Genomic DNA, 14,896 nt, shown 5'->3' on the forward strand with positions numbered 1-14,896 from the left:
GCCTCTCCTTAGCCGAAAACTACATTGACCAGCAGCCTATGCGCCCCTCCAAAGAAGGCAAATACTACATTTCCCAGAAATCTTACATTGCGCACGCGCACCAGTGATGCTGCGATTTTGTGGCTAGTGTCCAACAGATTACTACACTTCCCAGCAGGCCTTGAGATGCGCACGCGCAGACAACTTGAGGAGTCAGTGGGGCGTTAACTCTGGTTCTGAGTCCCGCCAGATCCTGGATTCTACGCGGAGTCTTCAAGGTCTGTAGCAGACCGGAGGCCACCGAATTCTGCGTTCCGGCCTTCAGCTCAATTCCTAGCTGAGCAGAGCGAGACGGCGGCGGCGTATACGGCCCACCATGGCCGCGAACGTGAGTGTTTTTTGGTCCTCGGGCCACACCATCATCCGGGCCGCTTTTTCCCCTGGGTCTGTGCTGGGTCCTTCGGTGGTGCGACTCCAGTGGGTGCAGCGGCCCTAATCTCCCTGTGCTTGTCCATCGGTTCGCCCACTCTCAGCCGCGCGTTTGTGGGATGCTCCCTTTAGTCGAGTCCGCTCGTGCACGGCTGCACCTTCCACTCCTAGTTTCTCTCTGGGCCCCTGGAGATATGAAGCTTGTGGAACGAAAGAACCACGGGGAAAGTCTGTCGGTGGTCAGGTTAGTGAGGCAGTCTCGCCCGGGTGCAACTGTCCAGCAGAGGTTGCTTTGGTCTCCGCACCCTAGGGGGTGTGTACTCCTAGTCTGCTTGAGCCTGGCTGGATGACCAAGAGAGGTAGGCTTTTCTCTACCTCCTGGTTCCTGGTGCACTGATTGGTTAGAGATCCTGGCTGAGGATAGTTCCCCTCAGGACTCTGGCCTCTTCCTCCTGTAGCTAGTCCTTTAAAACTTTCCTAGTGAAACCTAACATCCATTCAACAAACGGAGGAGCTCTACCTACTGTGGGCCTGGGTGTGAGAGAAGCTAGTGACTCACCACTGCCTGTGGTAAAAGCGCCTCTGAAGCCAGCTCAGGAGCAATGCCAACCCCAGGCACACCCTCTCCCCCTCCTTGGTAGAATGTCATTGCTGCACTCCTTGGGCCTGTTACACGCTTTTCCCAGGCTCCTCCTCTGCCCAGCAAACCTCTTCTTGGCCTCCCTACACCTCCTGGGAAGCCAGAGTTTGTTTCACCCACTGTCCAAGCAGTGTCTGCTCGGCACATTGTCCAGCCCTGGAAGGGGAGGGAAACCAGAGGTTAGGGATGCTGCGCTGGAGCCAGAGGAGAAGGCAGCGAATGGACCAGTGTGACAAGAGCGGGTGGGCTCCTGCTGACTCCTGTCATCAACATCAAGACACCTGCTTGGGGGCGGGGCGGGGGTGCTTCTGTCCAGGTTGGCATGCTCTGTCATCAGTCTGGGAAGGTGCTGATGGAGGCAGGCTTCGGAGTCAAGCCTAGAGGCAAATCCAGATCCTTCCATAGTAACTTCTCTGAGTTCACTCTCTCGTGGGATCAGTTACTTTGAAATTTGAGGAAGGGTACAGGGCACAGAGCCTTGTACGTGGGAGGCTCTTAATCTGTGAAAAAGTCACTCTTACAGGCTAGTGCGCACATAGTCCTGGTAGGCAGAGACCATCTTTGGTATGTTGGGGGTCTGACTTTCACGCCGACAAGTGTAGCCACACTCGGATATCTTCAGTAGCCATGCCTTTGTCCGTCCATTGTTTCATTGCTTTCCTGGGAAGACTTGAACAAACATCCATTCATGTCAGACAGGATAGCCATAGACCAAAGGAACAAGTCCACCTACTCCATTTTGGTGAACCAAGGTTTTACTGGGCTTACTTGTAGGAGCATGGGCATCGCCAAAGCCGCACACCAGCATGAGTGGCCACCTCTGGAAAGCTGCAGATGGAGGTGTGTCTCCCTCCCCCTCCTCCAGAGAGCTTTCTGCCTCCTCTATACTCCAGCAGTACTACATAGAAGGGGAGTGGCTAGAACCTCAGGAGAGGGTACAAAGACCCTCTCCCATTCTTCCTGGGAGCATGCCTGACCAAGTGAGGGGTTCATTTGGGTAATCACGGCTGTTCTGATTTCAAGATGGCAATGCTTATCTCATGCCTGGGACATATCATGCTGTAGCTGAGCCACTTAAGCAGAGTAAGCAAAAAAAACAAAAAACAAAAACTAAAAACTTAAGGCAATGCATGGAGCATAGGCATCTGAATTCAGCATAACAGCTGTCCTGTCAGGTAGGTATTATCACCAGCAAGTGAGGAGCCAGGACCAGAGAGGTGGAGCAGATTGCCAGGACCATACAGCAACAGTGCTAAGATTCCAACCCTGCTATTCCAACTTCTTGGCCCTGTGTGTTCCCACCCATGGCTCTATTGCTTGTGGGTTCTGAGCCCTGTGTTCTGGGAGTGGAGTATGTTACTGAGGATACATAAGTGTACATATACACACACCCATGTAGCTGCCATTTCCCATCTCACCCCTCCCCCAGCTGAAGGGGCATCTTCCTGGCCTTAAGGGAAACCAGTAGGAACACAGGTCTCTTTTTCCTGCCTTCAGTTGTTCACCTCTAGTTACAGCTGAGCGATGAAGAAGACAGTCTAGGGTAGAGGGGTCAGAGTACATTGAATACCCACTCACTACTTATAAGCTGTTGATCTAGCCAGCTATCCTGAGCAGTGCATCTTGATTTCCTCAGCTGTGAAATGGGGTATAGCATCTTTCCCCCTTGAGCCAGCTCATGACTGGCCTGCAACAGACAAGTATGCCATTATGGGCATCCTGCTGGTCCATGGTCACCTTCTTGTCTGCAGTGATTGCCTACACTGAGTTTTAGGTGTGTTCTGGGTACAGTGGGTGTCCTCAGCAAGCCTGAGCCAGCAGTGGAGAGCAGCCAGAAGAAGTGGCATCAGCTATGCTCAAAGACTTTGTCACAAACCCATCCTCTGATCCTAGGCAGGAAGGGTCCTTGTTCTCTAGGGTGCCTGCCAGGTGACCACTTAGTATCTCTGTGACTTTTGTCCACACCCACAGTCTGGGTGGCAGCCCCAGTTTCAGTTATGGAGAAATCTGATAATGTTCCTATTAGTTGTAACTCCCACAGATACCTAGGAGGCCCCGGCCCTGAGCCCCAAGCATTGGATTTGCACGCCCACTTTACCCATGAGGAAATGGAGGGCCCACAGCTGATGCATGGCAAAGCCAGGATTCAGGCTCAGTCTCTGCTCTTTGTGATGAGCACCAGACATATTTCAGACAGTAGCAAGCCGGGTGAAGTCTGCTCCGCTGACCTGTGCCGTGTGGCCTATGGGGAGCTGCCTGGGCATGCCCATCAGCCTTGTCTGTCTACCAGCCCTCCACAGCCAGAGCAGATAAGCTGCTGTTTGACACCATTGCTCCACAGTCCCCTGCTGAGGGCACCCTTTCCCTGAGATCTGCCTCTATGCCTCTCCTCCAAGTAGCCTGTCTTGATGTCCTAGCTGGAAGGTGCATCCAGCACGAAGCCCACCTCTCACTAGACACTCAGCACAGTCTCCTGGTAGTTCTTACATCCGAAAGGCTACCCACCACTCTCATAGCACAGCACTGTCCTCAGGAAACCAAGCCGTTACTTCTCCAATTTAAATAAAATTATATTTCTAGCTGCTTTGTAAAATAGATTGTTGGTATCTTTACCATATGCTTAAACATTGGCTTAATTTATGCTTAACTTATGGTCCAGAAATTCTGTGCCAAAGTCTAGTTGTCCCCCAGTGTCTGTGGGGAAGAGGGGTTCTTCCAGGAATCTCCTTGGACCCCAAAATCATTTCCCAAAACTCATCAAACTCACTTTCCCCCTCAGTATTCCAGCACCAGCAGCAGAAAAGAGCATGTCAAAGTGACATCTAAGCCCCAGCCAGGCTTCCTGGAGCGGCTGAGTGAAACTTCCGGCGGGATGTTCGTGGGGCTCATGACCTTCTTACTCTCCTTCTACTTAATTTTCACCAATGAGGTAAGATGCAGAGTAAGGATCCAATAGCTGGACTCAGAAACAAAAGGGCCTGGGTTTTACAGGAGGAAAAGGGGACGCTGAGTCAGTCAGATTTCTCTCTGCTGTGACACACCTCAGTAAAGGCCACAGGGGCAGTGTGAGTCAGTTCCCACACCTGGAAACCTGCTTCAGGCATGGCTGGATTACTGGGGATCTCTGCCTCTTTATTATCCTATTTTTCTTGGGCAGCCTCTTCCCTTGTGTGGGCAGATGTGGCCCCAGCATCTGGTCTCAAATCCAAGCAGCTTAGACATCTGAGGGAAAGGGGGAACCATGTCTGTCTTAATCAGTTTTACAGACGTTATAGCCATCTCTCAGATTCTTGCCTTAGGTCTCAGCCTTTTGAACCAGAATGGGACTCAGCCCCACCTGGACTACATGGCCTGTGAGGGGACGGGAGTAATCAAAGGATGCTGGAGAAGGTCCCTGCCACCCTAGGTTCTCCCAGAGGCTGCAGCTGGGTACCTCTTTGAGCCCAAGGCCAGGCACCTTTGGGTGAGACAGCTGAAGTGTGTCAGCTAAGCTGAGAACACATCTGGTTGGTCAGGCCTGGATCACATGATTTGGACAGTGGTTCAGATTGGCCTTTGTAAGCCACATGGATTGGGATGGAGGGATGGAGTGGAAAGCAGAGGCAAGTGGAGGCACAGAGCTTTTCCCAACTTCAGCTGAGATTGTGGGGTCTGCGGGGGAAAGCAGGAACCTCGAGTTCTAGTCTTGAGTCTGTGGTTGCTAGAAATGAACATCTCTGCTCACTGAGGCCCACCCCTCCCTGTGCCCGCAGCCAGGTGTCAAGCAGTACCTGAGCTATTGAAATCCTCTCTTCTACACTCTGACAGGGCCGTGCACTGAAGACAGCCACCTCGCTTGCAGAGGGCCTGTCACTCGTGGTGTCCCCCGACAGCATCCACAGTGTAGCTCCGGAGAATGAAGGGAGGCTGGTGCACATCATCGGGGCTCTAAGGACTTCCAAGGTAGGCTGGGTGACTGGGTGAGTAGGCTGGGTGACTGGGTGGCAGTTGCTGACTGCGATGGCTCTGGGCTGGGCCTCAGAGACAGACCCACATGGATGCAATTGTACCCTGTCACTGGGTAGACAAGTCCCTTCTTAGTCAGTGTCCCCTGTGCTAATGACAGCAGTCTCACAGCCATGTGCTGAGAGCAGCTCAAGTTACAGTTAGCACACAGATGGTCTGATGAGCAGAGCACAGCTGTCTAAGCTCAGGGTCATGGATGTCATGTTGAGAGCTGAGGTTGGCAGCCTCATGCTGGTCTCTCTCACCCTTACTTCCAATCCTGCTTTTGTCTCTCTTGCAGTTAGCCTGCTCTGGGCTGGGGATTCTGGAGTGCCATGAGTCTGACCTTTATACTTTTTTTTCTTTTTGAAGCTCTTGTCTGACCCAAACTATGGGGTCCATCTCCCAGCTGTGAAGCTGCGGAGGCATGTGGAGATGTACCAGTGGGTGGAGACAGAAGAGTCCAGGTAAGGAGCGAGGCATTGAGGGATTGGAGGATGTGAAAGCCTCAGGCTTAGTTAAGCTAAAGGGCAGTAGCTTTCATACAGATGCCATTTAAACAAATTCAGTATGTAGGGTCTGCCTGTCAGAAAAGTGTCAAACTCCAGCATTAGTGCATGGTGACCTTTTATTTGGAGGTGGCAGTGATCTAGTGCAGAGTGGGCCAAAGCAGAAAGGGAGCTGCATAGCTTCCTCACCTGGACATTCCAGGGTGTACAGCCCAAGGCATGGCAGTCCAGGGTCAAATGGTGTCAATAGGATCCGCATGGCGCTCCCATCACCAGTCCCTGCTCAGCTTTCCCTGCATTGGTCCATCCTCTCACAGAGGGCACAGGCTACTTCCCAGTTACCTCACAGCCTGTAAGAAGGCCCAGGTCAGTCTCAGAGGCCAGAAGGGGCCACCTGGAGCCGGGACCAGACTCAACCTCACCTGAACTACGTGGCCTATAATGGAAAGTCAAGAGATGCTGGAAAAGGTCCCTGCCACCCTAGGTTCTCCCAGAGGCTTCAGCTGGGTATCTCTGAGCCTACAGCCAGGTGCCTTTGGGTGAGCCAGTTTAAATGTGCCAGCTTAGCTGAGAAAGCCTCCAGAGGCAGTGCCTGCTCCATGGAGACCAGTGACTGTCTGTTCTTGAGCCCACCAGGCTTTCCCTCCCTGTGGATGTCTGGGCCTTGAGACCACTTCTGCCCTGAGACACTAAGAGAACAGATGGCCTTGGGTACCAGAACTGACTCTTGCGCCTGTGCTTTTTCTGCAGTGAGTACACGGAAGATGGGCAGGTGAAGAAGGAGACCAAGTACTCCTACAGTGAGTCGGGACCTTTTAAGCCTCTGTACATCCCCAGGACATGTGACCTCCATCCTAGCCCAGGCTGGCAGTGGTGGGCAGTACAGTGGGACTGTGGGCAGGTGTGGAAGGCCACAGCCCAGCAGAGTTTCTGGGTGCCAGTCCTCAGAGTCCTGCATGCCCACCATCCAGGGAAGTCTGAGCAGCCACTTTGGTCCCCATGGGCTATGGATGCTAGTAAGAGGATGCTGCGGCCACTCTTAATGGTCTGAATTATCCCTTCTTTTCATGCAGACACAGAGTGGAGGTCAGAAATTGTCTCCAGCAAAAACTTTGACCGAGAGATTGGTCACAAAAACCCCAGGTGAGAAATGGCCTGTGCCTGCATCCAGCCTTGCTCACCTTTGCAGGCTGCAGCCTTAGTGTCTTATCTGAGTGACAGGTTAAATTAACTCTGTCCCACAGGTTGGCAAACGCATGAGATGTAGTTTAACACAAAACCCTGTGTTGGCACCAGGATCACAGATCAAGGCCTGGTCTTTGCTGACCCTCAAGTTAGCACAGGCTTGATGAAGGACTGAGGGGCCCCTTTGTGCGGCCAACTGCCTTGTGACTGTTAGCCCAGTTGGGGGGCTCTAGGAGTAGTGGCATTTGTTATGGGCTTTGTTAAGATTCCTCACGGGGAAATCACTCTCTGGTGAGGGGTGAGGAGGACGATGTAACACTTGGGCTTGGCTAGATCATGTGGAGCCATGGTCCAGATTGAGCCAGGAAGATGGTCAGTGCTTGGGGACTGACCAGGCTGGAAGTGGTATGAGGTGCAGAAGTACTCCATTTCATGGCTAATAGGGTGGGACAGGCTAGTGGGTCTGAGTACGAGAGTAGAAATCATTGGGTGATGAGACAGAGTTGGGGTGCTCAGCCCAGAGAGGGAAATAGGAGCCCTGGAGGTCATACTATGCCTACACTTGCTGGATACCCTTCCCGGGTAGAGACTGTCACCAGCACATTACAACCTGAAGCCAGACAGCTCCCGTCCCATTATTGACTACTCCCTATCTCTCCTACAGTGCCATGGCAGTGGAGTCTTTCACAGCAACTGCCCCCTTTGTCCAAATTGGCAGGTTTTTCCTCTCAGCAGGTAAGTCTCAGGTCTCCTGTAAAAGCCGTTCCAACCCTTTGGCCTCTTCCAAGGCTGGGACCCCAGCACCTAATAGACCCACAGTCTATAGTGGTTTGTATCAGGAGCCAGCTGGCCCCCAGCTCAGAATCATACTCTGGCTGGGGCCAGAGGGAAATGAGTCCTCAACAGGTAGAACCCCTACTCCAGCCAGTTCTCCAGAAGCCTGGACTGATCTAGAAATTACTCCAGGTCCTACATACTTGCCACATTTCTGTGCATGTCTATTCTGAGCAGATATTACACAAGAGACCTGCCTTGGGCAGCACTCAAACTAGTTTAGACAAGGCCCTCCCTCCCTCTGACCACTGGTTCCACCTGTGAGCCCTATCTGGCATCTAGCTATACCTCAAGAAGGTGCATTACAGCCTCTGTTGTGACTCTAAGGAGAAACTCTCAAGGCTTAAGGTGGCACGATGAGTCATAGTAATGCTGGGGTTCCATCTCTGGGCCTAACCTGGGGGTGTGACAGAGAAGATTATTGAGACCCAGATTGTCAAGTTTAGCCTGGCTGCCCTAACAGCTCTGCCACTCAGATGGTGCCTGTGGTAGAGGGGACTCCGGCCTAGATGTGGGTAAGTTTGCTCTGATGGCAGAAGCCAAGACCACTCTCAGAACTGTGGCTATGCCAGCAGAGCAGGAGAGGACATGGAAAGCCTTCCTGGAGGATTTACTGAATTGGGCTGACTCTGGCACAGGGAAGTTCTGGAAGAGACGGAGTTGGGGGAAAGGGCATCGCAGCTGGTATCATGGCACATGCCTATCATCCTAGCACTCAGGGAGCTGAGGCGGGAGAATCACAAGTTTGAGACTAACTTGGGCTACATGGTGAAACCCGGTCACAAAACAAAAAAGAAACCATGCATGACAGCACAGGCTTGTCATCCCAGCACTTGAGGAGTGAAGGCAATAAGATCAAGAGTTCAAAGTCACCTTCAGCCCTGTAATGAATTGGAGGCTGCCACAGGCTACATAAGACCTACTACCTTTAGAAATAGTTCACTCTATTTGGGAGAGCCATGTAAGCAAAATCCAGAGGGTGTAGGCTGGGTGGTAGCACATGCCCTGCTGTCTGTTGGCTCCAAGGATATAGTGTCAGGCTATAGCGTTAGCAGATCAGGGCTCTTCAGTGTAGTGCATGGTTTCTGAGCATTCTGCTTCCCTCAGGCCTCATTGACAAGATTGACAACTTCAAGCCCCTGAGCCTGTCCAAGCTGGAGGACCCCCACGTGGACATCATTCGCCGAGGAGACTTTTTCTACCACAGTGAAAACCCTAAGTACCCAGAGGTACGTGGACACATGGGCTTCCCAGATAGCAGAGGCCATGGCTTTTGAGTAGCACTGAGGGTAGCATGGGGCACTTGACCAGTGAGACTGGAGATGGGCAAGCCTTTAAGAGAATGGGACAGTCTGAGCAAGAGTGCAAAACAGCCAAATGCTGAAGATCTGATAGATCACCATTCACTAATTCCTTCCACACTTCTCTTCCACCCTCAGGTTGGTGATGTTCGTGTCTCCTTTTCTTATGCGGGACTGAGCAGCGACGACCCTGACCTGGGCCCGGCTCATGTGGTAATCTGCTTCCCAAGGGCTGACCCGTCATGATTCCCCAGGCCCACACACCTTGGGATCTGTCCTGACTGAGTTGTCCTCGCTCATTTGTACAGGCATTAAGCTTGTGCAGAGGTTGTTTGTTCTTCACAGCCACTCCTGGACCCCAGGCTGGGAGCCACAGTCCCTGGTGGAATCCGTCCAATCGTGGCAGCCCCTTCACCCAGCCACAGTACTTGGTCTTGGTTCTGCACAGTACATATGGTCAGAACTCTACACCAGGGCCTGACTTAGGAGGCAGACAGAGAAGACTTAGGGCTCAGGCAGTCATGGTGAAAGAAGTGTAGATGAGCCAGGCCTCGTCTGGTTGCTTGATACGTATATGTGTTGTCAGTCATCTGGTGCCTGCTGGGACCGCTAGTCCTATCTATAAGGAGCTCTCAGTCCAGGAGGACAGCAGGGCCTTTCCTTGTGTGGGTCATCCCCAATGCTGGCTTCATCCTAAGTGCCACTCTATAGAAGCAAGGAGAGACAAGCCCCAGGTCCTTCCACCTCCTGGCTAGTGTGCAGTCTGAGGGGTGGGCTGTAGGTCTCACCCTGTGCCTCTGTCACTCAGGTAACCCCTCTCAGCTCTAATAACTGAGTTCTCTGACCAGGTTACTGTGATTGCCCGGCAGCGAGGTGACCAGCTAATCCCATACTCCACCAAGTCTGGGGACACCTTGCTGCTCCTGCACCATGGAGACTTCTCAGCTGAGGTGAGTTGCTGCTGCCTGTGTGGGGTGGGCACACCCTGCCCTTCTTCCCAGTGGTATTTAAGAAGCCCCACTACTAGAGATCATGGCCAGTGCTGTACAACAAGAAAAGGAAATGGGACAGCGACCTGTGTAAGCAGGGCACTAAGGACTGACACTGTCCTCTCAGGCATCAGCCTTGCAGCAGGAGAATAGTGAGAAAGGCCGGGAAGTGCAGAGAGGAGTGTGGACAGCCATGCTCCAACACGATGGATTTCTAATAGTTTCTGTGGCAAGCCATTTTTATGGAGGCCCTCAAACTGGACAGGTCCACCCTAGAATAGTCGAGCCGGGCAAGAAAGGGTTCACTTTGTCAGTGGACAGCATCAGAGGCCACTCTGAGGTGCCTCTTCTTCCTTCAGGGGCACCAGTGGAGCGTTTGAAGCTACAGTATCAGGGCCACGTGAGTTAGGTGATCTCCCACACACAAGTCCCACAGTCCCCAGATGTGCCTTTTCCAGCTGTATTTGGGAAGGGTCATGCCTTAAACACAGTGCTGAATGGGAGGTGCTGAATAGAGAGTATTGATTCTAGCTCTTGCTAGTATACCCAGGGGATCACTGCTAGGGCCTCCCTGTGTATCTTAAGCAGATGTGGAGGTTTCAATCCAGAACAGCCAGAAAAAGCCAAGGGCACGTGGCTTCAGAGCATAGCTGTGGCCCTTGTGCTGCTTAATTGGGCACTCAGCTGCCCTCTGTCCTTGCATCCAGCCACAGCCAGGAGGTTATAGTGGCTGGGCCCAACCTGCTCCTTTTACCTGGCCAAGATAGGGTGTGGTTGATTTGTTGCTGGGGAGCCTGGTTACCAGGCTCAGCCTGGGCTGAGTCACCCTAGGGACAGCTCTAAAATTAGGAACCCCTTTTCTCTTTCCCAGGGCTTTGCCCAGCCTTCTCTCAGGCAGAGGCCCAGGTCTCAGAGCTGTCCTCCAGAGAGTGGTGGGTGGAACATGTGGCTGAGGAGGCCTGAGAGGGAAGGTTTGGCTAATATAGACAAACAGGCAGGCACACAGAACTGAGAAGAAAGCTGGGCCTCAAAGTCAGGGGAGCCTCAGGTCTGGAGAGCTCAGGGGCTCAGACCACAGCACTACTCACAGGCCCCTGTCAAGTGCCCACCTAGTCCTGGTTCTGCCTGACACTAGCCACAGACCTTAAGCCAGTGTCCTCTCTGAACCCATTTTCGCATCTGTGAAACAAAACATTTTTTAAAAAACACTACTGTCATCATCCTCATCTCATGTGGTAGCACAGACATGTGAGAATAGCTTTCAAGTTAACAGGCCCTGGGGTTTTATCACAACCTCAGAGCCTCAGCTTCCTGTCTCTGTAAAACAGAGAAGATTAATGATTGGGTTATTTTAAGAGTCAGCTCAGTGTGCTTGTAAACCACAGGGCAATGACAGCTAAATAGTGAGACAGGCAGTGTTCATCTTTGTGTTGTGTTAGAGATTGGACAGTCAAAAGCACTGTTCAGTCAGAGGCTGGAAAAGATTCTCAGAAGAAATAGCATCTAAGCCAAGACTGGAAGAAAGTGCAGAACTGCTGGGCACCTGTGGGCGGACCATCTGCACATGACAGTACACTTGACCTGGTCTCACTATAGGTAGCCCAGGTCCAGGTGGAGGGTCAGAGGTGGGGGAGCTATGGCAGTTGCAGTGTCAGAATGAGGTGGGGTGGGGAAAAAGGGAGGCCAGCGAGGTTAACCTAAGAGCCCAGTGAGGAGAGGAACAGTCATGTGCAGATCATGGTAAACAGTGGGGAAACAGCTGACAGAGCTTGCTTGTATGGTGAGCTGGGGAACAGGCCACAGCTGACCCCCAGGTTTTGGCTTGTGCAGGTGGGTGAGCGTTAGGGTTGTGGTGCCACGGAGACCACAGAATCAGGTTGGGGTGGGGCTCTGAGTCAGTGCTCAGCATGCCAGGAGGGTGGGAAAATGTGTAGGAGGCAACAGGAACCAGGCATTGTGGCCCAAAGCAGTGCTGGGTGTTGGTGTTGTCTCAGTTACAGGTGCATGGATGCATGGGAGGTCCTGGGCGGAGTGGATGAAGCAGCCAAAGGATAGCAGCATTTGCAGGCCAGGGAGAGAACCAGGGACAGATGGGGCAGAAGGCACAGCCTACAGGGTAGGAGAGAGACAATTGGGGTCAGGGGTCCTGAAGCCCCAAGCAGTGTCCTGGGGTTGAGGGCTAGCGCTTCACCTAGGACCAGCATGCACTCTCATACTGTCCACTCAGAAGGATGGAAGGTGTCTCCATATGGAACAGCTGCCGTAGGAAGGGTGGTGACCTTTTTCCAGATGACACCATGAGCCATAAAGATCTCTTATTCCATGTTCTTGAGCCAGAGCAGGCAGGCAGACACAGGTAAGAGGTCTGCCCATCTCTGTGCTCAGTAAGGAAATGGCCAACAATACCCCCACACCCCAGGGCCCACTTTGCTGGTTGGTGACTCCCTGGGTCCTTACGCTGTGCTGCCTTGTCCTACAGGAGGTGTTTCATAGAGAACAGAAGAGCAATTCCATGAAGACATGGGGCCTTCGGGCGGCTGGATGGATGGCCATGTTTATGGGCCTCAACCTCATGACCCGGATCCTGTACACCCTGGGTAGGTGTGGTGTAGCTATCTCTCTTGGAGCTGAAATCCCTCAAGTCAGAGTCATGGATAGCTCTGCCTGGGCTTCCTTTTCTCAGCCCTGCTTGGGAGTTTCATGTATGGAAACTCCCTCTAAAGCCAGGCAGCAACTAGCACATCTGGAGCGTGGAGAGGGCTGCTCACCTTCCTCAGGGTGTCAGTCTGGCATCAAGAGAGCCCAAGTTTAAGTGTCCCAGTTTGGTTCAGGAGCTGGTGCCCAGCCTGGAATGTGCTGGGCTGACACTGTCCATGCAGGATAAAAACCTGCTCAGGAGGACTCAGCACCAAGGCCTCTGCCCCAGTGTGTCCCCATCCATCTTTATGGTACAAGCAGAAACCGTTCCCCCACTGAGGTCTTTGGGCTGGGAGAGGTATGGCTGGAGCACATCCCAGATTGACAGTAAGTCTTGGGGTTGACGGGACTTCCTCATTTACAGATGGGAAACTGAGGTCATCCCTCAGACTTTCCCTGGACAGCTGAGATGTGCTCACAGGTACCAGCCATATCATGGCCACGTCAGAGAAGGATCAGAATTCAAACCAAACTATCTTGGCCATTGACTAAGGACAAGCCAGTCCCTGAGCCTCGGTCTCCACCGTGTTTGAGATGCTCTTGTCTGGGATCATTTCTTCCCCTGGAGGCATGTTGACACTAAGGGCAGATAGAGTGTGGAGGGTAAGGAGCCCTCCTGTCCTCTGCAGGTTTAGCACAGTGCCTCAGAGCTCAGACTCTGAGCCGTGCGGGGAATCATATTGGCTCTGTGGAAGAGGCTGTTATGGGTCTTTCCAGCGGCCTCAGTATGGACTTTGCAGGTCCACAGCACTCACACTTGGGACTGGGCTATGCAGGAATAAAGTTGTGGCCACTAGCTTGTCGAGCCTCTCTTCCCCTGGGTATCCTAGGTGGGTGTGAGGCTGTTTGGCTCTACCTTGTTGACTCTTCTCCCTTGAATGGCGGAGAGGAGCAGTCTAGAGCAGGGAGCACAGTGTGCTCAGGGACTCATGGCCTTTCCTTTCCCCACAGTGGACTGGTTTCCTGTCTTCCGAGACCTAGTCAACATTGGCCTGAAAGCCTTTGCCTTCTGTGTGGCCACCTCGCTGACCCTGTTGACTGTGGCTGCTGGCTGGCTCTTCTACCGACCGCTGTGGGCTGCTCTCATCGGCTGCCTGGCGCTGGTGCCCATTATCATTGCACGGACCCGGGTGCCAGCCAAGAAGCTGGAGTGAGGCCTGAGAGGCCAGGTTCCGTCACCTCTGCCCAGCTCCAGCTGGAACAGGCATCTGCACACCCCACTCTTCAAGGGGCCAGTGTCTACACCTGCATGCAGGGTTTCACGCTCATTAGCTCACATCTCCACCCCACTTCTTGGCAAGTGCAGCTTTGGTGGCCAGAAGCAGCCTGAGGATGGCTACCCAGCGAGTCCTGTCCTGCTTCATGCCTTCCCCTCTCAGGGCCTCATTCCACCCAACTGTCAGCTGATGTGCTGGTGACGGGCTCAGCCTTCTCACTGCCCATCCCTCATTGCTAAAACCAAGTGCCAGGACTGCTATACAACCACCAGGTACAAGTCATACCCTGGGAAAGAGCCATCACCCACTATACTGCTGGCCATGTCTCATCAGTAGGATACACGTGCTCAGGCCTGCAGAAGGAGATGCGCTCCAAACCAAGTCTCTGGGTACATGTGGCCTGAAGAAACACTGAAGAGCTTTTCCCAAAGGTCCCTGTCACTGTGGCTGGACAGAGTGCTTCAGTATATGCCCGCAGGCCTGATTCTGTTACTCCACTTTCTCACGCATTCTATCCCAAGAAGGGGTTGAGACTTAAAACTTGGTAAATGGCTCACTTGACAGTTCCTGTCCCAGAGTGTAACTCAGTAGGAATGGTGTTTTAGTGGGTGTGGCTTGACCGGTTTTAGTTCCTGAGGCCATGCGGAAGCTTTAGCTTTGTGGCGCTTTTGAACCAGTGTTAGAGGATTCACTTTCATGCTGGGTTGGGACTGGAGGAAGCACCCCCTTCATCCGCTGCCATCACAGACCACCTCTTCACTTGAAGGTGATTTTGACTTTGTAGTTAGTGTTGCAGGAAAGGCTGGAAGCTTTTCTACTAAGTGACCCCTAGTCAACGGAAGCCAAGAATCAGGGCTGAGGCTTGCTGTAGGAGGCAGCCCTTTGCTGTGGGAATGCTTTTGACCTTGACACTCCAGACTCAAGTAGTGTTGCAGAGTGGTTCTTTTGCTTTCCTCATCCCAAGTAAAATTCACCCATGCTAATAGACATAATTTCTACGTTTCCACACTACTGTGGCATCTTTTGAAGAGCTGCTTAGCTTTGATCTCACCACAGAGCTTTGGTTTATCCTGTATCTCATTTCTATTTGCAAACAGCCCAAGTAATTGCTGTAGCAACAACAGTATGCTTG

General features: G+C 52.6%; 1 protein-coding gene across 1 annotated transcript; it reads left to right on the forward strand.

Moving 5' to 3' along the window:
• Window positions 1-183: 183 nt before the first annotated feature.
• Tmem43 (transmembrane protein 43) lies at window positions 184-14,113 on the forward strand. The gene is made up of 12 exons (XM_051154914.1): window positions 184-367; window positions 3,828-3,977; window positions 4,856-4,990; window positions 5,405-5,499; window positions 6,292-6,341; window positions 6,615-6,684; window positions 7,391-7,461; window positions 8,668-8,789; window positions 9,000-9,074; window positions 9,710-9,811; window positions 12,330-12,447; window positions 13,499-14,113. The coding sequence occupies exons 1-12, from the start codon at window positions 356-358 to the stop codon at window positions 13,699-13,701; spliced, it is 1,203 nt and encodes a 400-aa protein (XP_051010871.1). The 5' UTR covers window positions 184-355; the 3' UTR covers window positions 13,702-14,113.
• Window positions 14,114-14,896: the final 783 nt, after the last annotated feature.

The sequence above is a fragment of the Acomys russatus genome, chromosome 13, assembly GCF_903995435.1.
Source record: "Acomys russatus chromosome 13, mAcoRus1.1, whole genome shotgun sequence".
NCBI classification, from domain to species: Eukaryota; Metazoa; Chordata; class Mammalia; order Rodentia; family Muridae; genus Acomys; species Acomys russatus.

Bases quoted from the DNA above. Each gene is read 5' to 3' on its own strand.
- Tmem43 (XM_051154914.1), top strand. The intron at 6,685-7,390 runs GTGAGAAATGGC...TCTCTCCTACAG, and splicing joins ATTGGTCACAAAAACCCCAG to TGCCATGGCAGTGGAGTCTT. The intron at 7,462-8,667 runs GTAAGTCTCAGG...TGCTTCCCTCAG, and splicing joins CAGGTTTTTCCTCTCAGCAG to GCCTCATTGACAAGATTGAC.